At 44.5% G+C, this 25,056-nt stretch overlaps 1 protein-coding gene across 9 annotated transcripts in view; it reads right to left on the bottom strand.

Moving 5' to 3' along the window:
- cux2b (cut-like homeobox 2b) overlaps positions 1–25,056 on the bottom strand; it is a 285,814-nt gene that overhangs the window by 11,923 nt on the left and 248,835 nt on the right. For all 9 annotated transcript variants that reach the window (XM_055655802.1, XM_055655796.1, XM_055655795.1 and 6 more), the window contains 8 exons: positions 19,926–20,117; positions 17,991–18,049; positions 14,375–14,423; positions 14,041–14,143; positions 9,546–10,214; positions 7,931–8,032; positions 6,147–6,919; positions 1,691–1,850 (listed from right to left, as the gene is read on the bottom strand). In XM_055655802.1, coding sequence (XP_055511777.1) covers positions 1,691–1,850; positions 6,147–6,919; positions 7,931–8,032; positions 9,546–10,214; positions 14,041–14,143; positions 14,375–14,423; positions 17,991–18,049; positions 19,926–20,117 — 2,107 coding nt within the window. The remainder of the gene's footprint in view (positions 1–1,690; positions 1,851–6,146; positions 6,920–7,930; positions 8,033–9,545; positions 10,215–14,040; positions 14,144–14,374; positions 14,424–17,990; positions 18,050–19,925; positions 20,118–25,056) is intronic.

Below are 25,056 nucleotides of genomic sequence, written 5' to 3'. Positions count from 1 at the left end.
GGCCAAACTCTGGCAGGTGGGACTAGTGTAGATGGGGCATGTTGGTAAGCATGGGCAAGTTGGGCTGAAGGGGCTTTACACGCTGTATGACTGACTATAATTTTCAGCACCTGTCAGTTGTACTAGCGCTATCCAACACACGAGGGACAATTTTAGACTTTACAGATACAGCGCGGAAACACCTTCGGCCCACCAAGTCCACGCTGACCCGCGATCACCCCATACAAGACACACTATCCTACACACCAGGGGCAATTTACAATCTTTTTTTACCAAAGCCAATGAACCTACAAACCTGTATGTCTGGGGAATGTGGGAGGAAACCGGAGCAGCTGGAGAAACCTCCACGCGGTCACTGGGAGAACGTACAGACTCTGTACAGGCAGCACCCACAGTCAGGATCAAACCCGGGTCTCTGGCGCTGTGAGGCAGCAACTCTACCACTGCGCCACACCAACTTTCATTTGAAGTTGAACATATCTTATTTATGAACAAGAACATCTTACTTTGGCACTAAACCTCCCAACGCTCCCAGAATTTCAGGGACACCAGCATTTGGGTAGTTGGGAGCAATGGGGATGAGGTGGTAGAAATTGTCCATTCCATATATGGTGAGGTTCAAGAGACCCCTGATCTTGGGTTGCAGGTTGGTGGAGTATCGCCACTGCAAAGGGCCACGCAAGATCAGAGCGGAGCGGCGCAGTTTTAGAGTTGCTGCCTTACAGCATCAGAGACCCAGGTTCAATCCTGACTTTGGTGCAGTATGTACGGAGTTTGAACATTCTCCCTGGACCGCATTGGTTTTCTCCGGGTGCTCCGGTTTCCTCCCACACTCCAAAAACGTGCAGGTTTGTAGGTTCACTGGCTTCAGTAATAAAATTCTAAACTGTCCCTAGTGGGTAGGATAGTGTGAGTGTACAGGGTGATCGCTGATCTGAGCGAGCTCGGTGGGCCGAAGGACCTGTTTCCACGCTGTGTCTTTAAAGTCTATCTCTAAAGGTGTGAGTACCCAGGAGTTAAATCAATGGATCAGCCAGTCTGGGCTCTGGACATAGGTTGACATAGTAAGGATTAGGTAATCCAAAGAACTGCAGCTGCAGGAGATCGCTAATAAAAGTGGATAATGCTGGAAACACTCAACAGACTGTGCAACATTAAACTTTACAGGTCAAAACTGAAGGGTCTTCAATTGGAAGTGGAATCCCCGTGGTAAAGAATGAGATAAGAAGTAATGTGCCGATTACAATGAGGGATTTATATCCATTACTCTCAGACGTCACCTTGGACTAAGATTGATGATGTCACTATTTTTTTTTAAAAGAGTTACGACATGGAAACAGGCCCTTCGGCCCACCAAGTCCACACTGACCATCGATCACCTGACCTGTTCACACTAGTTCTATGTTAACCCACTTTGTCATCCACTCCCCACACACTCGGGGCAACTTACAGAGGTCAATTAACCCCTACAAACCCGCATATCTTTGGGAAATGCGAGGAACCCGGAGCACCGGGAGGAAACGTGGTCGCAGGGGGAACGTGCAAACTCCACCTGAGCTGGTGCTGAAGTCAGGATCAAACCCGGGTATCCACCAGCTGCACCACTGCGCTGCGCACTTACCTTACCTGGTTCATGATTTAGTTACTATAATAGTTTCAGAACACAGAGCAGAAAAATAAAGTCCCTTACCTTGTACAGGTTGTGGGGGATATGTGGTGCTCTGGCCTAACTTATCAACGAGCCACAGCTGCATGCGGATGAAGGGCTCACGGCCTTTCTGAGTCAGCTTACTCCACGGCTTGGGTCTGGACAGCATATCACTGACACTGCCCTGTGACAAGCCCAGCACCTGGTGCAGAGGGAACACGAAGGGAAACAAATTATTTTCCAACCTTCCAACCTGGCCTGTTAACAGGGTTACTGAAACGGGAGCATGTTACACGAAACAGATTATTTTCCAGGAGACTGATGATGCCTTCGCTTTGTGAATTTTATTGCGACATTTAAATGGATTTTTAGTCTACACCATCCTATTACTCCTGTGTTATAGGAAATCCACTTATGGGCATTTAGCTTCTGACAAATGAATATTCTTCACCGTTTTGCATCAGGTGAGCATGCTTTCCATCGCAGTGAAGATGGATTACTGAAAGGCATGGGTTTGGACAAGTTTATTGGTTGCTGTTTTGAGGAAACCAGTGAGAAATAGCAGCAGAAAAATATGCTTCATGCCTCAGTAGGTTTCAAACCGATATTGGACTGGAATAATCAGTTACCTTCAGCTAAGGTCCCATAATTAGATCGGGAATTCTGATTTAGAAGAAAAAATGGTGCTTTAAAACATGAACCAGAATAGGAGACATTAGCAGGTAGTAATTCCAGGAGTCTCGCACTCCAGCTGATTATTGACTAGGTACCGACCGCCCAATGTAACGGAGCAAAGGTCCTACATAAACGAGGATTTTTGCCACCATAGTCATTCATACAAGTCACTCATAGTTCACCATAGTCACACACTGCTCAAATATTTGATCAATTTTGGGCGCCATATCTGAGGAAGGATGAGCTGGCTCTGGAGAGGGTCCAGAGGAGTTTTATAAGAATGATCCCAGGAATAAGTAGGTTAATATATGACAGTACTGGGCCTGTACTCGCTGGAGTTCAGAAGAATGAGGGGGGGACCTCATTGAAAGGTACAAAATAGTGGAAAAACATGGATAGATTGGATGTGGAGAGGATGTTTCCTCTAGTGGGAGTCTAGGACTAGAGGTCATAACAATTAAAGGACATTTTTTTTTAGGAAGTAGATTAGGAGGAACTTCTTTAGTGAAAGGGTGGTGAATCTGTGGAATTCTTTGCCACAGAAGGCTGTGGAGGCAAAGTCAGTGGATATATTTAAGGCAGAGACAGATTCTTGATTGGTACGGGTGTCAGAGGTTATGGGGAGAAGGCAAGAAAATGGGGTTAGGAGAGTGAAATAGATCAACCATGAATGAATGGCGGAGTAGACTTGATGGGCCGAATGGCCTAATTCTGCCCCTATTGTTTATGATCTCGTGATCTTACTTGAAATGTAATATGAATTTAAATAAATTCAGAATAATTTCACAATTGCAATCAAAATTGTGTGCATATGGGACCAGGTGTCTGAATTTCAAAGAATTACTGAAAGCCAGTGCACTCGATGACATAGAACATGGAACATTACAGAACAGAACAGACCCTTTGGCACACATTGTCCAAGCTCCAATGCCACTCTTTTGTGACCTCGCACAATTTGCAGCTATCCCTTGCTTCAGTTCATTTTCACTTCTTGATGAGAGTATAGCTTTAGACTTCAGACTTTAGCGATACAGCGAAACAGACAACTTCAGTCCACCGGATCCTCGCCAACCAGCGATCAACTAGCAATATCCTTCACGCTAGGGACAACTTGCAAATTTTTTTAATAGCCAATTAACCTACAAACCTGTACGTCTTTGTAGCAGTGCGGAAGGAAGCTGGAGCACCTGTAGAAAATCCACGCTGTCACAGGGAGAACGTACAAACTCTGTACAGACCGCACCCATAGTCAGCATCAACCAAGGTGGCGATTAGAATACATCTCCTTAATAAAGGTCGAGGTTGGGACCGCAGTTATACAGATAGCTACGCGAGACATATTTGAATAGGATGCATCCTCCCTCCGTTGATTGTAAATCTCCAATGACAACCATGCAACTACAATGGACCCATTGGCGTTCAAACTCATGCTGGAAGCTAGGAAGACCAAGACTTATGTTCCCTGGATAGAAGCGATAACAGAGATGGCACAGTAGCGAAGCTGGTAGAGCTGCTGCCTCACAGTGCCAGGGACCTGGGTTTGATCCTGACCTCGGGTGCTGTCTGTGTGAAGTTTGCCCGTTCTCCTTGTGACAGCGTGGGTTTCCTCTGGGTGCTCCGGTTTCCCCCCACATCCCAAAAGTGAGCGGGTTTCTAGATTAATAGGTCTCTGTAACTCACCCCTAGTGGGCGAAGTAGTATATTAACATATACTAAATGTATAGTAGTGGTATATATTATACATTACATATAGTCTATATAATGTTTAGTATTATACTGTATACATATATACACTATATATAATGTGGTACATAGGCCTCTGGTGAGACTGCAGGTGGAATAGTGTGTATGCAAAACACAAAGTACTGGAGGAACTCAGTAGGTCAGACAGCACCTGGGGAGGGAATGGCCAGGTGATGTTTTGGGTCGGGACCCTTCTTTGGACTCAAGTCCCCTCCCAGAATGTCAACTGTCCATTCCCTCCCCAGATGCCGCCTGTCCCACTGAATTCCTCATTGTCTTGTGCTTTGGGATCTGCTCAAGATTCCAGCATCTGCAGTCTCTCATTGTCTGAATAGTATTGGCTGGACTCCCTGCCACGACAGAGGGAATGTAACAAATGTTGACCGGCATGGTCCCCGAGACGGTGGCTGGTTGAGAAGTTCAACAAATTGGACCTAGACTCTGAAGGGTAGGACAACGCGAGTTGATCCCGCCAGGACTCCACCGGGCTTAAAGGGGCAGATACGGGGCTGGGTAGCAACAACCACAGCCTCAGAATAATGAGCCAGTTATTCAGCACTGAGATGAGAAGAAATGCCTTCATTCGTAATCTTTGGAATTCTTTACTTAAGATGGCGGTGGATGATCAATCATTGGTACATTCCACCAGAGATATTTGGATAGTAACTGAATCAAGGGACATGGAATTAGTGTGAGAAGGTGAAACTCAGCGGGGGCATAAGATCTATTTATAGTACAGGCGAGCAGGTGGTGGAGGCTGGAGCTCCTTCTTCTGTTATTTATACGGCAACTGTTTGCCACCAGTCCTCACACAAATCTCACTGTGTCCCTCTGGTAATCACTGAACCTGAACCATGACAGTATGAGAGACTATTGATCTGAACAAGCCTCTTGCACTGATTTGTTAGATGATGATACAGATCTCTGGAACTCTCTGCCACAGAGGGTAGTTGAGGCCAGTTCATTGGCTATATTTGTTAGATGTGGCCCTTGTGGCTAAGGGGATCAGGGGGTATGGAGAGAGGCAGGTACGGGATACTGAGTTGATGATCAGCCATGATCATATTGAATGGCGGTGCAGGCTCCAACGAATGGCCTACTCCTGCACCTAAGATGTTTCTAGTTTCTATGATATCTTTCGAGATGGACAAACATATGAGGAAAACCATTACAAGAATATGGTTAGATTAGAGATGCAGCATGAAATATAGAAACATAGAAATTAGGTGCAGGAGTAGGCCATTGGGCCCTTCGAGCCTGCACCGCCATTCAATATGATCATGGCTCATCATCCAACTTAGTGTCTTGTACCTGCTTTCTCTACATACCCCCTGATCCCTTTAGCCACAAGGGCAACATCCAACTCCCTCTTAAATATAGCCAATGAACTGGCCTCAACTACCTTCTGTGGCAAAGAATTCCAGAGATTCACCACTCTCTGTGTGATCACTAATGCATCCACTATTTCTGGGGCTACTTCCTTAAGTACTCTGGGATGCAGCCTATCTGGCCCTGGGGATTTATCGGCCTTTAATCCATTCAATTTACCTAACACCACTTCCCAGCCAACCTGGATTTCACTCAATTCCTCCATCTCATTTGACCCCCGGTCCCCTGCTATTTCCAGCAGATTATTTATGTCTTCCTTAGTGAAGACGGAACCAAAGTAGTTATTCAATTGGTCTGCCATGTCCTTGTTCCCCAAGAAAACAGGCCCTTCAGCCCACCGAGTTCATGCCGACCAACATCAATCACACGTTCTTTGTTATCTCACTCTCTCATCCACTCCCGACACACTAGAAGCAATTGACAGAGGCCAATTAACTTGCAGACCAACATGTCTTTGTGATGTGGGAGGAAACTAGAGCACACGGTCACAGGGAGAACATACAAAATTCGCACAGATAGCGCCGAAGGTCAGGATTGAACCCGTGTCTCTGGCGCTGTGAGGCAGAGGTTCTACCAGTTGTCTAAAGTGAAATCATGAACCGCCCACACTATTCCTCTTCCCTAGACATTTCTCTTTCCAGCTTGGCAGGGCAGGGAAATTCATTCTGAATTGATTTGTCTGGCCGCTTACCTTTTCACCAAAGATTCTCTGGCAGATTCCATTTTTGGCCAGCTTCTCTTTAACTAGTCTGGTCAGCTCCAGAGTGTCCACTTCTCGATACATGTACATTTCGTACTGCTCTGGAGTCAGCGGAGGTACGGTTGGTTTCAGCGACCGCGGGACGTAGGTGGGGAAGACGGAGAGCTGTCCCGTGCTCTGAGAGTCTGGGCTGCCTTCGCATTTGATGTCCGCGACCTTGTTGGCAGCTTCCAAGGCGGCCGGCTGTTCCTCGCCGCTCTTGCTGCTCTCGCTGGGCTCTGCCCGCCACTGCCTCACCGCTCCCGACGTCCCCGACGAGCCGCAGGAGGAGGACGACGGGGAGGGCGAGACCGAAGCGTACAACCTGTGAGCCACGTTCCTCTCCGTGGCCCAGTGCTGGTCGAAGTAGGAGCCAGCATCACCGATCTCCGACTTCACCTTTCGTATGATGCTCTGCACAAAGGCCGCGGGTGACACCACGCTGAGAGGAGTCTGGGAACTTTTAGTTGCAATGCCTTCCTCCTGCTTGATGGAGGGGGTAAGGGGAACTTTGCTTGTGGCTGGTAAAGCTTCCACATGCGGGGTTACCGCTGCATTGTTGCTGCTGCTGCTGCTACTCCGGGTCTCCATCTCCAGCAGAACTTGCTGCTCGGCCTGCATCTCTCGCCGGGCCTGCTCCAAGATAGACCGAATCGCATCATCAGAGCCAGCACTGCTGCTGGAACTTGCACTGCATACAGGCAAGGGAGAGCTTTTAGATTCAACTAAAAGGAAAAGAGAAAGTCAGGTTTTTTTTAAGCATTCTTTCGCTCTCAAGTACCAATAACTATATATTTTTTCCAAATGCGGGTGGAAATTGTGACTCAAAGCAGCGTTTACAAAATATTTAAAAAATAACACTTTCCAAGATGCAAAGGAGAACTGGAAATGAGTATTTATTGAAGGTCTCCAAAAATGCATCTTGTGAAAATAACTAAGCTGACTTTGCTTTCATAAGTCATAGGCGCAGAATTAGCTCATTCATACCATTGAATCTGCCCCGCCATTCAATCGTGGCAAATCTATCTTTCCCTCTCAACCCCATTCTCCTGCCTTCTCCTCAAAACCCCAGACACAATTATTAATCATCTGTCAATTTCAGCCTAAAAAATATTCAAAGACTTGGCCTCCACAGCTGTCTATAGCAATGAATTATACAGATTCACTGACTAAAGAAATTCCTCTTCACTTTTCTAAATGTACGTCCTTGTATTCTGAGGTTGTCATGTAGACTCTCCGACTAGTGGAAATGATGCAACCTATTCCCAGGAACAAACACAAAATGTTGAAGTAACTTAGCGGGTCAGGCAGCATCTATGGAGGACATGGATAGGTGATGTTTCAGGTTGGGACCCTTCCCTAGGCTGAAGGTTCCAACCTGAAACCTCACCAATCCATGTCCTCCAGAGATGTTGCTTGCTCGACCTGCTGAGTTTCTTCAGCACTTTGTGTCTTTTTTTGTTAACTAGCACCTGCAGTTCCTTGCGTTTCTTTATCCCCAAAAACACAATCTTAACCCGAGCCTCAGTGATATCTTCCTCCTGCACACAATTTGACATTGAATTAGATTTCTCAAAGCAGCTACTCAAAACTCTGACATTTATGATTAAACAGCCTGTCAGCTGATGAACTTCTCCACAAAGATCTAATTTGCCTTCATGTGGTTTCGTTTTAAGGAGCCGCAGATCGACAATCCTAACTCAAGCACATCTCGATTGTTTTTCCCAATTACTCACCAGTTTTCTGAGTCTGAAGCTCTTTCTTTGCCTGCTCCAGGATATTTTTAATGGCATCATCTGATCCGGTTTCTGGAGTCCGAATCCTCGGAGTTATGCTCCCTGCAAAAACAAAAGATGCATGAAAACTGTTTCTTGCACTTTACCCATGTAAATTAGAAGACAAAACAGCAACAACACGCAGCTTAATTTAATTACTACCTTCACTGGATCGGAATAAGGTCCCCCAAGAGTTTCGTTTTGTAACTCAACAATATCTTTGGTAAGATTTCCACTTCTGCATGATCTAACATAGGGTAATTTAAAATATTTCATGTTTTCTTTTCCCCACCATTGTGACATATAATGCCTAGTGCTGCTGTGATTTCAGCTGAGCTGGTAAAACATATAATCTGGAGTCACAGCTTGTATTGAAAATTACACCCATCTGAATAGTCCTTTGTGAAGGATTACAAGTAGTTGCATATACAGTAAGACATGCAATGAACTCTGTGTACAAGATGGTCACTGCTCATTCAGGCGGGTGTTACTTTAATTTTAAAATATACCAACCAAATTTTCCCTCAGTATGAAGATAGAGACAAAGTACTGGAGTTACTCAGTGGGTCAGGCAGCATCTGTGGAGAAAAAGGATTGGTGGCATTTTGGGTCGGACGTCTTGTTCAGTGAAGGATTCCGACACAAAACGTCACCCACCCTTTTTCTCCAGAGATGCTGCCTGACCCACTGAGCTACTCCAGCACTTTGTGCCTATCTTTAGTGTAAAGCAGCATTTGCAGTTCCTTCCTACACTTGCCATCAGCATGTTTGGCCATTCCTTCTTCCCTCCCCGTTCCCATCGAGCAGAAGCTAGGGAAGCTTGAAAGTCCACACAACCAGACTCAGGCTTCTTCCCCTCTGTTATGCCCTTCTGAATGGTCACCACCCCTCCCTCTAGTTCTATGTTTCACTCCTCACCTTCTTTATCTGTTTCCACCATTCACACCCTTTTGTCGTCTCCACTGTTAAACCTCGTCCAGCCTTGGTTACCATCCCCACCCATCTCATCTGACCATCAACCCCTCCTCACCTTTATCCACCTATCACTTGCCAGTTCTTGCCCCACCCCTTCCTCTCACCTCTTTCTACCAGCTCTCTCTCCTAAACCATCAGAAGGCACCCACTCCGAATGTTGTCCGCCCATTCCCTCCACAAGGACTAGGGGCAGCACAATGGTGCAGCTGAGGAGTTGCAGTACCCGAGACCCAGGTTCGATATTGACTACGGGTCTTTTCTGTAAGGTGTTTGTACGTTCTCCCTGTGAGTGAATGGGTTTTCTCCGGGTGCTCCGGTTCACTCCCACACTCCAAAGACGGACAGGTTTGTAGGTTAATTGGTTTCGGTAAAATTGTAAATTGTCCCTAGTGTGTAGGATAGTGCTAATGTATGGGGTGATCACCGGTCAGCATGGACTCGGTGGGCCGAAGGGCTTGTTTCCTTTGCTGTATATTTGAAGTCTAAAGTAAAAGATGCTGCCTGACCCGCTGAGTTCCTCCAGCACTTTATTTTCAACTCTCAGATCTTATTACTCCAAGTTTCAATCAGACAGAAAACTGGCGTAAGCCCGTGTACATACCTCTCTGCCGCACTTGAATAGTTCGAAGGGCAAGGATGTTTTGCTCGTCAGATAAAAACTGCTTCATCTTAATAAAAGGTTCCTTCCCTTTAACTGTAAGCTTATGCCATGGCTTAGGTCTGGCAAGAATCTCACTGACAGATCCTTGTGATAACCCCAGAACATAGTGTCCAAACACACGCTGTCCAATGTTGTGCCTTAGGAGTTGGTCTTTAACCTGAAAAGCAATGTCAGCTGTCTCTACATGTTCGTCATCACCAGCACTTGAGCCGCTGCCCTCTGACTGGTCACTTGGTGGGGTAGCTTCACTGTTGCTAGAACTACTCCCTATGATTAGCGCTCCCTTAGCAGAGTAGAGTGCAGTCGGGTAAACCACAGTATTTACAGCCTCTTTCGAGTACAAGGGAGACATCAGTGGCCTGTGATGCAAAGGCTCTGGAGAAGACTTATCGCTTGCTTTGATCAAGGGGATTGGAGAGAGGGGGAGTGCTCCTGATGGTTCTGGTCCTTGGGTTGACACTTGTGTTGGGATGGCCATTGGAGAGGCTTGCTCATCTCGGGACCAATGTGGACTTGGCTGAGGGGCTGGTGATGCATGATCAACACTCGAGGCATCCTTCTCATTGTTCACAGCTGCTTTCCTGGCACCATCTTCAGGTTGTACCTCATCTGCAGAATTCAAGGAGAGGTTTAAATTACCGACCTCAATCACTGGCACAATTTCACTCACACACGTGCATCCAATTGGGTGGCACAGTGGTAGAGTTTCTGCCTTACAGCGCCAGAGACCCGGGTTCGATCCTGACAACGGGCGCTGTCTGTGCGGAGTTTTACGTACTATCTGTGACCACGTGGGTTTTCTCCAGGTGCTCTGGATTCCTCCCACATTCCAAAGACATACAGGTTTGTAATTTAATTGGCTTCGGTAAAATTGTAAGTGTGCAGGATAGTGCTGATGTATGGGGATTCCCAGTCGGCGTGGAATCAGTGGGGCGAAGGACTAGATTTCACGCAGTATCTCTAAACAAAACTTAAACTAAACAATTAAATGACAGGGATATAGGAATGAACTGATGCATTCAGAACCATGTATCGACTCGGGTGAAGAACCTCATCCATCAGCAGGTTAGACACTTGGGCACATGTCATGAATAACATTGGATTGTTTAAGTCCAGGCAACAAAGATCTGTGCTTAACTGAATTTCTGAAACGTGCTGCTATACGTACCCATGCACTTGTTCAATCCCACACACTAGGGACAATTTTTCAGAAGCCAATTAACCTACAGACCTGCAAGTCTTTGGAATGTGGGAGGAAACCGCACGAGGCCACAGGGAGAACATACAAACTCCGTACAGACAGGATCAAACCCGGGTCTCTGGTGCTGTAAGGCAGCAACTCTACCGCTGTGCCACTGGTCCACCCTTTGGTGAAGTTGGTGGGAAACAAATTGATGGTGATGGAAGTGATGTTACTTATAATGGAGAACATTCCCTGCTCCCCATCACCATTAGACAGTGTTGAGTCAGTGGATATTAGACAGGGAGACATTTCGACTGTGATGCCGCCAAACCCAAGTATTTCATCGGATTTGCCCCTTTCCTCAAGATTACAGCAGAATTCCCGGGGACTGAAGACTGTGAAGACTGGCTTATGTTAAAAAAAAAAATCTTCAAACATTTCTGCTTGTTCGTGTCACTGTGTAGCCCCAGGGATCCAGGGGATTGTTTAAGCAACTTTAGACACTCATCATATTGGCTCTCCCAACAATGTGCTCCCTGATGAAAATGCTGCTAGGTGTTGGCCAGGCACAGATATCACTGGAAACAGCAGACCACATGGCCTAGAGATACTGCCTGCCCTGCAATAAATAGCACAGAAGAAGGTCTGTGTATCTGAAATTGGATTAACAGATAATCAAAATAACTGCAACTTGAACTGAAATTAACACTGATTAACATGTTAATCAATGCAAATTTATTTTGGCATTTCCAGTCACAAAACAAATAGTCTCTTCAAAAAACTTTGCTTCCAAAAATGTTTTCAATTATTCTAATACGAATGTAAACGCAGCTATTTTGTTTTCAATCACGGTTCAATAACGACCTCAGCAGCTATTCATTTCCTTCACAAACCCAAGCACAGTTCCAGTCTTTCGGAAGTTTGCCAGGAATGTGGAGGAAGCAGAGCTTCATCTAACCTCCAAATCTTCAGATCATATTTAGGTGCAACTTTAGACGGCCAATTTTATGAATCTAAATGGTCTTCTGCCGCCTGCAAAGTATCCCTTGGATGTATGGGGGGGGGGGGGGGGAGTAAGACAAAAGACTAACTTGTGTAGAAGTAACATGGCTCAGGATTTAAATGATTCAGCAACTTCCCAGAGGAATGCCTTTACATCAAAAATTCCCTCACATCATTAAAGCATTAATTGTATTCCAGACCTGCATCCATCTACAACCCTGAACACATTCTTTGCCATGCTACTTGATATACAAGTCAGCTTTCAAAAAAGTCAGCCCAGACAGAGGTTATTGCTGGTGTACACTTGAAACCTCACCATCTTAATCTTGTTTATTTTCTTCATGGTAAAACTACCAGAATATAAATGTTTCACACAAAAATAACCAACTGGTTAATGTGTTTAAATGGCAGAGTGTTGCTGTTCCTGTACATTAATCATGCTGTTAGAAATAATAAATTCTGTGTTATATTAATTAGGTTTTGATTTATTTTATTTTACATTTACATTTGCAGATTATTTTGATTTAAAAAGTATTTTCTCTGGAACTAATTTACTGATATACTGTGGATGCCCACTGTGTAGATGAAGTATAGAGATTGTTAAATAATGCACCAGCTGGAAATATTGTTACAAAACAATATAAAAAATGAACAATTGTCACTTTAAAGGGCGAGGCAATGAATGCTTTACCAACAAATGGTGAAGAACATAATGAACACAAGCAGGCCATTTGGCCCATCAAGCCACAGCCCTACCACTCATTAAAATCATGGCTGATCCAATCCTGGCCTCACAACAGCTTCCACCTCCATCCTCATGCCTCCCGACACCCTCGTGCTTTAGATGGCTGTCAAACTCTGTCTTGAATAATTCAGTAGCTCTGCCCCACAGCTTTTTAGGTTAGAGAATTCCAGAGGTTAATTGGCCTCTGTAAATTGCTCAGGCTGTCATGGTAGATGCGAATGGGGATTAACATAGATCCAGTGTCAACAGGTGATCGGTGGTCAGTGTGGACTCATAAGACCACATGTTCACAGGACATGGGAGAAGAATTAGGCCTTTCGACTCGTCGAGTCTGCTCCGTCATTATTTCATGGCTGATCTATCTTTCCGTCTCAATTTCATTCTCCTGCCTTCTCCTCAAAACCTTTGACCCTTACCAAGCAAGAGCCGATCAATCTGCATCTTAAAAATACCCAAATGACTCGGTTGCCACTGCCGTCTGTGGCAATGAATTCCACAGGTTCACCACCTTCCAGCTAAATAAATTCCTACTTATCTCCATTCTAAAGGTACGTCCTTTTATTCTGACGTGGTGCCCTCTGGACTCGATGGGCCAGAGTGCCTGTTTCCCCACTGTCTCTCTAAACCCTGATAAGCCTCTGAGAGAATAAATTATTTTGCGTTTCCATAGTTGACGCCATATTCTGAACATCTGGCCCAGGTTTAGGATTACCCATGAGGGGAAACAACGTCTTGGTCCATTCCGTAAGACTGATGTTTCAGTAAGATTATCTCTCATTCTTCTTTACTCCAATAAACCCTGCTTAACGTTCCTTCATATCTCGCTCCTCTCACCCCAGGAGCTAAACCCCCAGTGAACTTTCTCTGCTCCGCAAGCACATTAAGTATGAAACCAAGACTCTGCGTCGTTCTCCAGGTGAGTTCTCACAGCACCCTGTGTATTTCCAACAAAAGCTCCCTTTATCCAGATACTGGTTAATAAACAAAAGGACACAAAGTGCATGAGTAGCTCAGTAGGTCAGCCAGCATCCCTGGAGAACGTAGAGGTGACGGAAGGGTCTCGAGAAATGTTCTCCAGAGATGCTGAGTTACTCCAGCACTTTGTGCCCTTTTTTTGGTAAATGTGGGGTGGAATCTGGAGAACACCTTCGGGAGAATGGGGAGAATGCGATGGTATTAGAGTAGGATTATCTTACTTAGGTGTTTTATGGTCAGCACGGACTGAGAAAGTTGCGGGGGGGTGGAGGGGGGTGGTGTTTCTGTGCTGTTTGACTACATGACTAATAAATAGCTCATTATCTCACTGTATCCAAAGAGACTGCTGGTTATTTGTTTGTAGGTGGGAAAGGCTCCTTGATAATTATCTCCGGCATGAGAAATAAAACTTTCATTTGTCCCACTTGATTCAGGAGAAGAGCACAATTCTTAGTCTGTTTGGACTTCTGTACATGCATACCCAATTTGATACGGAACAGATTAGACTGAGAACAGAGGTGCAATCTTACCCATTTCTGCATATGCATTTGGTTTCTTTCGTAAACATCTCTTCTCGGGAGGAAGGGTCATCTCTTTTTCTGGCAGAAAGTCCTTGTTATCTTTTTTCCTATCCTGAGCAGCAGGAAATAATTATTCTTCAATCTGGTCATCACTTTGCACATCAAATGAGCTTAGATGATTTCAATGGAATGCCAATGAAAAGTTCCTTTGGGACATGCATTCTGGCACTTCTTACTGAGTGGCTAATTATAGTGAAACGGTGACATATGATTCAATATTAATATTGCAGCTACATTTAATTAAACAAAAGGATGCAAACCACAAGAAAAACAGAATAGTTACCAGGGACGCCCGACTATTGGTGGCTGTTGAGTTTGTCGAGTTGAAAAGGCTGTGAAGAGAATATACAATGCAAGTTTGTGACCTCTGCTGCACATCTTTCACAATTAATTTGACGGTCGTTCTTAGCTTTTCAAAGTAGCATCACCCACTACACCGCTGGATGCCCAGCATTAATTATCACCATTGTAATTATCTGTAAGACATTGCAAGCAGGTTCCGTAGTGTTGTGATGGCCTGCAATTACGCTGCTATTTTAGAAGCTTAGAGGACAGTGAGAGAGGGGAGGTGATAGAAGTGGGCAGTGTGGAGCTGGGGAACAACGAGGCTGCGATGGGGATATCGCCGAAGGAGATGGAAGCGGGCATTGTGGAGCACAAAAAGACAGTGAGAGGGAGGGAGACAGAAGCAGGCAGTGGCAGGCTGGCGGACCAACAAGGTTGGAAGCTGTGGAGGAGAGATCACCGAAGGAGATGGAAGCAGTTAGTGTGGGGTAAAAGAAGACAGCACCAGCCATTTGGAAATAAGGACCAGTATCCTTCAGGAAGATTGGACACTATCTGTAGAAAGGATTTCATCGCTGATTATTAACCACCCGGTGATGAAATATATGTGTCCCACGCCCAAATATTGAAACTGTGCATTAACAAATCATTATTTTGGTTCACAAAGGTAGGCTGGTGGCATTTGTAATATTGCATTCAGCTAACACAAACACTCAAGGCAGGTGGGTATTAGTAGGAAGGAACTGCAGATGCTGGTTTACACCAAAGATGTACACAAAATGCTGGAGTAATTCAGCGGGACAGGCAACATCTCTGGAGAGAAGGAATGGGTGACATTTTGGGTTGAGACTGAAGAGTCTGAAGAAATGTCTCGACCCAATACATCACCCGTTCCTTCTATCCTTACTCCAACAGGGTGGTGAGTCTGTGGAATTCTTTGCCACATAAGGCTGCGGAGGCAAAGTCAGTGGATTTATTTAAGGCAGAGATAGATAGATTCTTGATTAGTATGGGTGTCAGAGGTTATGGGGAGAAGGGCAGGAGAATGGGGTTAGGAGGGAGAGATAGATCAGCCATGTTTGAATGGGAGTAGACATGATAGGGCAATGGCCTAATTCTGTTCCTACCACTTATGATCTTTTGTGTCTATCTTCAGGGGAATATTAGACTGGCACAAACTACAAAGATCAAATCTAATCAAACTGAAGGCTTGGGTTTATCTGTACTTAAAAATCTAAAAAGTCTATTTCTAGTTATCTAACTCCATTGGTATAATGATTCAGTTCAAAATGATTTCAGAGTTAAGTTATGCCAGCTGCAAACAGCAGAAAAATAGTTCCTGTTGAACAAATACAGCCAACATTGCCAATGCCGAAGAAGAATTGTCTATCTAAAACACTGGTTCCATTTTTCTAGTCACAGATGCTATCGCACCTGTTGAACATTCTGGGCATTTTCTGTTGTTGCCTCTATTAAATCCCTCTATCCCGGGTGGCACATAGCGTCGCTGCCTTACATCGCCAGAGACCTGAGTTCAATCCTGATCTCGGGTGTAGTCTGTTTGGAGTTTGCACATTCTCCCTTTAATTTTCTCCGGATGCTCCGGTTTCCTTCCACACCCCAAATACCTGCAGGTTTGTAGGTTAATTGGCTAATGTAAATTGTTTCCTAGTGTGCAGGATAGAACTAGTGTACGGGTGATCGCTGGTCGGCATGGACTCAAAGGCTGAAGGGCCTGTTCGCACACTGTATCTCTAAAGTAAACTAAACTAAATACATTGGATCCATAAAGCAATCATGACATATGCGTCATCATGCAGTTGCAAGATACAGAGCTACCTCCGTGGCAATAAATACCAGCGAGAAGTCACAGTAGGTATGTTTGCCTGGTTTAATTGTTGTTCAAGATGTAGGATCCAAAGAGAAAATACTGGAGAAAGCATCTGCACTTGGGATGCATCGGAGATTGGGTTTACCTTTCTCACCTCAGTCATTCCCTCTTCCCCCCTCTCCCATTGCACAGAAGATACAAACGTATGAGAGCATGTATCACCAGATTCAGGAACAGCTTCTTCCCTGTTGTGATCAGACCTCCCACAAGCTAGGGTGCCGTCCCAATCTTCCAACCTACCCCCCTGCGGACCTTGGATATTCTCTCTGTGCTGCTAATATTACTGTAACACTATACTCTGCACTCTGGTGTTTTTCTCTTTGCACTTCCTGTTGTACTTGTAAGGCTCGATTGTACTCATGTATCGTATGACTTGACTGGATAGCGCACGTAGCTCGCACGTATCTCGCCACACGTGACAATAATAAACCAATATCCATTTTTAACCACGAGCATAGAAACATTTGCAAGGTTGCTGCTGATAGTACTTGTTACATACCGATTTGGAGCAGTGAAACTTATTCATGGAACAATGCATTTTATTTTGTCATGGATTTCCATATGTATCGTGAACAAATACCAAGATTCCATTGAAGATTTTTCAAGCACAGAGTGAAGAATCTTGTTGTGATGCTTGTAATTCGGGGTTAGATAGAACCAATTTATTTGAAAAGGTAGACAAGCATAATTTCAGTTCCAGGGGAATAGAACATTGTCTAAAGTGCCTGTCCCACTATACGAGTTTACCCAAGAGCTCTCCCGAGTTGAAAAAATAATCAAACTCGTGGTAAGTACGTAGAATGTACGTAGCGGGTATGTCGGAGCTCGGGACGTCGCTTAGCGGTTCGTAACGCTAACGGCAGGTACTTGGGAAACGCGGTAAGCTCGTGAAGTTTTTTCAACATGTTGAAAAATGTCCACGAGAGCCCCGAGTACCTAAGAGCGGCTATTACCGTAATTCTCCGAGTTCGAATCAGGGGAAACTCGGGAGAACTCTTGAATTACCTCGTACAGTGGGAGTAAAATTAAACAACTGTAAATTGGTGATCTCCAATTCAAATGTTAGGATAAGAAGAGGGCATAGCTTTAGAGAGAGGGGCAAAGTTTAAGGGGATGTGCAGGGCAAGTTTGTTTTTTTTAAACATGCTGTGTGGTGGGTGCCTGGAATATGCTGCCGGGGTGGAGGTGGAGGCAGAGATGATAGTGGCATCCAAGAGGCTTTTAGATGGATATGCAGGAAATGGAGAGATGTGGATCATGGGCAGGCAGACGAGATTACTTAACTTTGCAATATGTTTAGCGCATACATTGTGGGCCGAAGGGCCTGTTCCTGTGCTGTACTGTTCTATGTTCTGTGTTCCATGTTCTAGGGATGTAGTAGAAAACTGAATGACAGAAGAGGAATGAAGAAAGTTCAGAAGAAGAAGATATTTTTTAAGGCGGAGATTGACAGATTCGAGATTAGTAAGGGCTTTGGGGCGAAGGCAGGAGAATGGGGTTGAGAGGGAAAGATAGATCAGCCATGATTGAAGGACAGAGTAGGGCCGAATGGCCTAATTCTGTTCCTAGAACTTGTGAGCATAAAAATGCATAGAACACATTCTGCATGAGGAACAATGTATTTGGCCACGTTTTGTCATTATTCTCTTAGGACCTTCAAAACCTTACAACTAGAGAGATCCAGTTATTCTTGTGGCCATCACACAGATATCGAAAAACTTACCTTAATTCGGTTTTACGTTTCTCGTGGTTTAGTTGTGCACACAATTTCCTTTCTAAAGTCTGAAATGGGAGAGAAGTATCAGTCAGCAGGTACATACAGTAGTTAACGTACAACCACATTTACAACCAAATTAAGAAACCAAATTTTGTTTGAACCTCAAGAGGTTCAAATGATAACAAATAAATTGTATTGTATTGTATTGTATTGTAATGTTCAGCACACACTTTGAATACCTGTGAGTTTAAGGAAAGAAACTAAACGAACGAGTCCATGTGGGAAGAGCGGTACAGTGCCACTGGGCCGCTCCAAAACAGTTACATTGTGCCACAGAACAGTGCGGTGCTGTATCACGTCGCCTTATCACCTCTCTACTCGTTGGTTTACTTCAAACTCACACAATTGCAAACTCCTCTCGGTGCTTTGACAGGTTTGAAGGGAACGTTAATTTTCAGCAACTATATTGCATTTTTATAATAAACAATATACTCCTCCTTGCCCCACAACTACGAAATGAAAACAAGCGAGTGCAGCCTGATTGATCAGTGACAAGACCAAATGAGATTAAAATGGAAGCACAAGAAACTGCACATGCTGGAATCTTGAGCAAGAAACAAATTGCTGGCGGAACTCAGCGGGTCAGGCAGCATCTGTGGAGGGAATGGACTGATGCCATTTTGGGTCCAATCCCTTCTCCAGTCCCTCCACAGATGCTGCACTTTGTTTTTCTTAAACCCCACAAGAGATTAACCTTTTCCAAGCTTTAAAATGTATTAGTAAATGATGCTGTGCACATTGATGGCGCTGATTGAACTAAAAGGAGATGATTCATCACATTTAACAACTGATCGCATGTCCTGACAACACAGGTTAGCAAAACATAAAGTGCTGGAGGAACTCAGCGGGTCAGGTAGCATCTGTGGAGGGAATGCCTCTAGCGCAGTGGTTCCCAACGTGGGGCGTACGCCCCACAGGGGGGCAATTTGATTTTTAAGGGGGGCAATTGAGCGCGACTGAGGAGGTCTGGGCCCAAATTTTCGATTTTTATTTTTTTGGATTTTCCATCAGGTAAACATATGTAGTTTATGTTTCAGATGTTATTTTGAGTAAATAATTTTTTTGGGGTAAAAAAGGTCTTTATTGTGTAGTTATTACATAATCACCGCGCCATCGCTCTTCATGCACGTCACACGAAGCGCGCGAGGTCATGGGAGAACCTTATTTATTGAATTGGATTTAGAACTGTGATTCAAAGAGCTTTTGCTAAGTTACCCTTATAATATCTATTTCCTCCGTTTTCTCTCAAGGGAAAGCAAGGGGGGGGGGGGGGGGCATCAGGATTTTAGAGGTGATTAGGTGGGGCATGGCCAAAAAAAGGTTGGGAACCACTGCTCTAGCGGCTTCAAGATTGGTTGCAGGAGGCGCCCCAGGACACACAGATGGCCGTTGGGAAGAAAATGATGCCTGTTTGCAGGCCCATTCGGTCGAGGATGACAGAGGAAGGCCCTGCAGGAGCCTGGGGTTTGCCTGGATCGGGATCCGCTCCTGTAGACTGCGCGCATGGGCGGACCGGACTCTGGAAATGGCGCCAAAACATGGTGGTGCCTGCATGAGTAAATATGCAAAAATAATTTCATGGTGCAGTTGAAAGCACCATTGAATGGATAGGCGAGGTTCTGGGTCAAGAGAAGTAATTGGGCCTGAAACATCAGCAATCCATTCCCTCCACAGATGCTGCCTGACCCACTGAGTTCCTCCAGCACTTTGTTTTGCCGAAGATTCCAGCATCTGCAGTTTCTTGTGTGTCCAATATCCCAGAGATCAAAAAAGGATCTGATGACTAGTTCACTAGAGTGGGTGAGGCTGTTGACAAGATATTTCCTGGCCACTTCGTTAGAACTTTATTTAAGTTACAAAGACTACATGAAAGGCAATCACCTCCACAGCTTCCGTCTTCAGTGCTAGCTGCTGCTCCAACTCTGCAACCTGATTTGCCGAACTCTCCTGAAGGTCATGGAAGGCAGTCTGCAGGTGTTGAACCTCTTTCAACAGCCGGATAATCTCCCGGTCCTTAGCAACCAACGCTGCCTCCAGTCTCGAACCGGGACACATCAGAACATTGGCCTGATCCTGGAGAGGAAAGGAAAGAATCCTTTAGGTTGTTTTCCCGCAACTCGGAGTCATAGAGACAGAGTCATAGCATTGACATGTACAGCATGGAAACAGGCCCTTTGGCCCATCTTGTCCATGCCCATTAAATTGGCATATACCATTTGGCTCACAGCCCTCTAAACATTTCTTATCCGTATCTTTGCTCAAACGTCCTTTTCAAAATTCTAATTGCATCTGCTTCTACAGCTAAAGTTAAAACCTGAATCCCAACTTCATGATTCACCAACATCATCTGCAATTCCTTATTTCACATTTAACTATGGTTATTGGTTTCAATTAGAGTCAAATAGCTGCACAGCATGGGCACAGGTCAAAGATAGACACAACAAGCTGGAGTAACTCAACGGGGCAGGCAGCATCGGAGACAGAATGGGTGACGTTTCGTGTCAAGACCCTTCTTCAGACTGGTTAAGAATAAGGGAAATGAGAGATATAGATGGTGATGTGGAGAGATCAAGAACAATGAATGAAAGATATGCAAAAAATGATGAAAAAGGAAACAGGCCTTTATTAAGCTGTTTGTAGGGTGAAAATGAGAAGCTAGTGGGGGAGGGATAGAGAGTGAGAGAGAGGGAATGCCAGGGCTACCTGAAGTGAGATAAATTAATATTCATACCATTGGGTTGTAAGCTCCCTTTGCAAAATATGAGATGCTATTCCTCCAATTTGCGTTTAGCCCCACTCTGACAATGGAGGAGATCTAGGACAGAAATGGACACGGGTCCTTCAGCCCACCTTATCCATGCTGACTAAAGATCCTGTCCCACGGGCGTTATTTGGAAGTCATTTATGCGACATCATTTACGCGTCACGACACACGTGGTGAGACGTGGTGGCGTAGGCAGTGACGCACTGTAGCGCGCGGCGCACCACCTGCGTGACACGCAAATGACGTCCAAGTGGAACAGGCCCTTAAGTTGGCATATTGGGCTTGTCCCATTTGCCTTCATTTGGCCCATAGCCCTCTAAACCCTTCCTGTCCATATACCTGTCCAAACGTCCAAGTGAAAACATTGCACCTGAAGTCCCCTCTCACCTTAAGCCTATATCCTCTGGTTTTAGAATCCTCTACCCTGTGAGCGCTCACTTCAATGCAAGGTTGTCTTTCACAATTCATTGGAAACCATGGAACAATTACCAAACCTAGCTAAAACTAACTTTGCTTTTAAAAGTTTAATTTCTCTGCTACGAACGTCACCTATTTTAATAACACTTAGGTTTATAGAAAAATGATTTTACTTTAGAAAAAAGTGAAATACACAAAATGGGTTTATTGAATGTCGTGATGAAGCTTAAAATCAGCAGTCAAGGCATTTAATCATTAAAGAAAATTGGAAACGTATTGTGTTCGGTAAGCAGCAGCAGAGAAGAATGCTTTCTTTATTAAGAGCCAGTGTAGCTTTGACGTGTTTAAAATGCAGTCACGCATCCCAAGCAGATTTTATTATTGGATGCATGACTTTCTGGAGGTTTCACTGGAAATAAAATTATTTTGGTTATCAGGGCCATGCTAACTGGATCTACAACAGGTTACTAACACAGACTTAGTTATGTCTGTTCAGTTTACTATGTTTAGTTCAGATATGCAGCATGAAACAGGTCCTTCGGCCCACCGAGTCCATGCCAACCATTGATCACCTGTTGACACCAGTTCTACATTACAACATGTTCTCACCCACTCCTGAAAGACTAGGGGTAATTTAGGGAGGGCCAATTAACCTACAAACACGCCATCTTTGGGATGCGAGAGGAAACCGGAGCACCCGGAGGAAACCCACACAGTCATAGGGAGAACGTGCAATCTCCACACAGACAGCACCCGAGTCAGGATCGAACCTGGGTCTCCAGTGCTGTGAGGCAGCAGGTCTACCAACTGCACCACTGTGCACTGGTCGAGTTCTGATAATTAATTCTGCTGATGCACAGTCCGTTGTTTAGGAAAAAAGTGCAAAGTTGCTCTGGTTTTCAGCTGGATCTTTAACTTTGGAATAAATAGCTGTGGTCAACTAACTCAAGTATCATAATGTTGGATCAGTTTTCATTTACAAAGATGTGACATTAATTAAAATGTATTTGCAATTATTGAGTACTTGGCATATAATGTTTCTTAAGAGGAGATGGATCATGCCAGTTTTATTAAATCTGGAAATGTTTCAGATAAAACGTCTTAATGTTTTAGATAGATGCTGATACAAAGGGCTAAAATGTCCAAAATCACCAAGCATTTAATAGTAAGATTAAACGAGTACTTACCAGTACGAAGTTTGATCAGTATTTTATGAGGAGTTACGGTGAGGGATTAAGTGAAGACCCCAGCTCTACTGCGCATGCGGCATACTTCGAAGCAGCGGTGTGAAATCACAGGATAGACACAATATTTGAAGTAAGATAGTAAAGATCACGAGACATCAATTTATTAGTTTGATCTATATAATGAGGGTGGGAGCGGCGGGCACTTAATCCCTCACCGTAACTCCTCATAAAATACAGATCAAACTTCATACTGGTAAGTACTCGTTTAATCTTACTATTTTACTTCGGAGTCACGTGAGTGATTCCGTGAAGACTTCAAAGGTCTGTGATTTCAAACCGTGTAACAGTTTTTATTTCACTCACTGCCGAAGTTTATGAGGAAGTGTTATCGTAATCAACCAGTGGATCTGCTTTCAAAAGAAACAGAAAGGTATTTGTTAACAATAACAACATAAAAGAGCTCCTCTGAGCTTAAATTAATATTGCAGTTTGTAATATTCTCCTGCAATTAAATCAGGTTTATCAACGGTTTATAATAAAAAATGTTCTGAACGCCGTTCCCTTGACCATTCTGCTGTATTGAAAATGTGGTCAACCGGGATGTCCATTCGTTCAGCCGCTGATACCAATGCTGCCCTATTGGAATGGGATTAAATGTATTATTATCTATTCCGGCAGCTTTCAGTACCTGTTTGAGCCACCTTGGAGTGGTTTGGCTCGTACCCCGTCTTGGGTTACTGTGGTTGACCCATAGGCTTTCCTCTCCCTCTAAGATTGTGGGTTGTGTCTATATATAGTAGTAGATGGGTCACCACACTCAACCTGGACTCTGGTGGGTAGGCCCGGAATCCCACCAGTGAATTGGGCGTTCCTGGTCCATATAGCCATATAACGACTACAGCACGGAAAACACAGGCGATCTCGACCCTACTAGTTCGTGCCGAACTCATAATCTCGCCTAGTCCCATATACCTGCGAGTTAGATTTTACCAGACCTAAATATGAACGTGATGCGTCTGGGGTCATCACCATGTTATCCAGTCTAGTTTATGGAGTGACCGGACTCTGTGAGCGTGTACGAGAGCCATAAGCATGAGCGTTTTTTAAAACATAGATTAAGCAAGCTGAGGGATCTGGCTGGTGCCATTCTCTGAGATATGTCAATATCACACCAATATCCCATACATGGGTATATACCTGGGTGTTTGGGGCTTATATTATAGTTGCCCTTCATAAGTTTACCTTCAGTGGATGGGATCCCATGCTCTGCTGTCATGCTGTTTTAGATAAGCAGATAAGGCGCTTCATGCTGTATTTACGGCATTGTAACTCACCTTTTGGTCATGGTGTAGATGTTCCAGGAACTCCAATACGTCAGTGGTTGAATAGTTCGGTATGTTGTCCCTGCGTCGTGGCAGTATTTTACCCATGTTAGCTTTTACTGACTGTTCGCAGGGATGCCGACATGGTGGTCCCTTGGATAATCCCAGTCCCTGGTAAGGTCTATTGAAACCCTGCACCCAGGAGTTTGATGTTTCCCTGGCATGGGTGGCTTGTGCCTGATACTGGGTTGAGTCAGCAACCATGGTCCACTAGGGAAATCCATAGGTGACTCGCCCACCGTGTCGTGATGAACTGGGAACCATGGCTGTGTAGGCCGGTCGGGCACGTTCAATATCTCGGAGACTCCCATCTGTATTGCGAAGTGCCCGTCTGATGAGGCAGAAGGGAGGAAGGCAAAGCAGAAATTCCCCCTTCCAGCGTGTAGGCATCTATCGCTGCTGCCTCTAATCTGGTTCCCAAGTCACATACATAGGTTACTGGTGATTCCTTCTTGTGCAACCAAATTGATATCTGGCTTTCAAACTGCTTAATACCTTTAGCAGATATTTTGGGTTTAACATCTATTCAATGTAATCATAAATTTTACCCCGTGACCTGGTGTCTCCCACTGTGTTCTAGCTTCCTAGGACATAGGCAGCTGATAGTTAAAATGTCTTTTGACACACCATTGCCAGATTTGTTTGACCAATTTGATGCACAACAATGATTATTATGCTCCCCATATGGTTGATATAAGCCACCACCATAGTATTATCAATCCGTAACCACATATGTACGTGCTGCATTTGAAATGCATATGCTTTTTAGCCCAATAGACGCTCACCAATCCTAAGTAGTTGATGCCCGGTATGTGTAGTAACGATGTTTGTGAATTGGTCCATCTGTTACCTGTGCTGGATATGGAGTTTAGTTGCTCCCCAGCCTAAAGTATTGGCATCGGTTTTTAATAACCAAATTGGGATTGGTGATGATAATAGGGCTGAAAACTATGCCAAATAGATGTCTACCCACCACCTTAGTTGTGATATAGCCCAAGTACCTTGGCAAAGTAACAGTGATATGGACGGAATTATTATTGAAGCCCAGATAATCCTTGGTAGTTAACGCTTCAATTCTGGTTTATCTGGGCGTGGGATAACCTCAGAGCTTTAGGGAGCTGTTTCGTAGCTAGAACTGCTGCCACAGCTAATTCCTTTGTTTCCCCTAATATGAGGATATCATCCAATATATGCCATGATTATGCTTGTTTTCTTAATATTTTCATGGCCGTTTTAATATTTAATAGTTTAGGGCTGAGGTT

This window comes from Leucoraja erinacea, chromosome 25, assembly GCF_028641065.1.
Source record: "Leucoraja erinacea ecotype New England chromosome 25, Leri_hhj_1, whole genome shotgun sequence".
NCBI classification, from domain to species: Eukaryota; Metazoa; Chordata; class Chondrichthyes; order Rajiformes; family Rajidae; genus Leucoraja; species Leucoraja erinaceus.
This window is presented reverse-complemented; position numbering and strand designations above follow the sequence as displayed.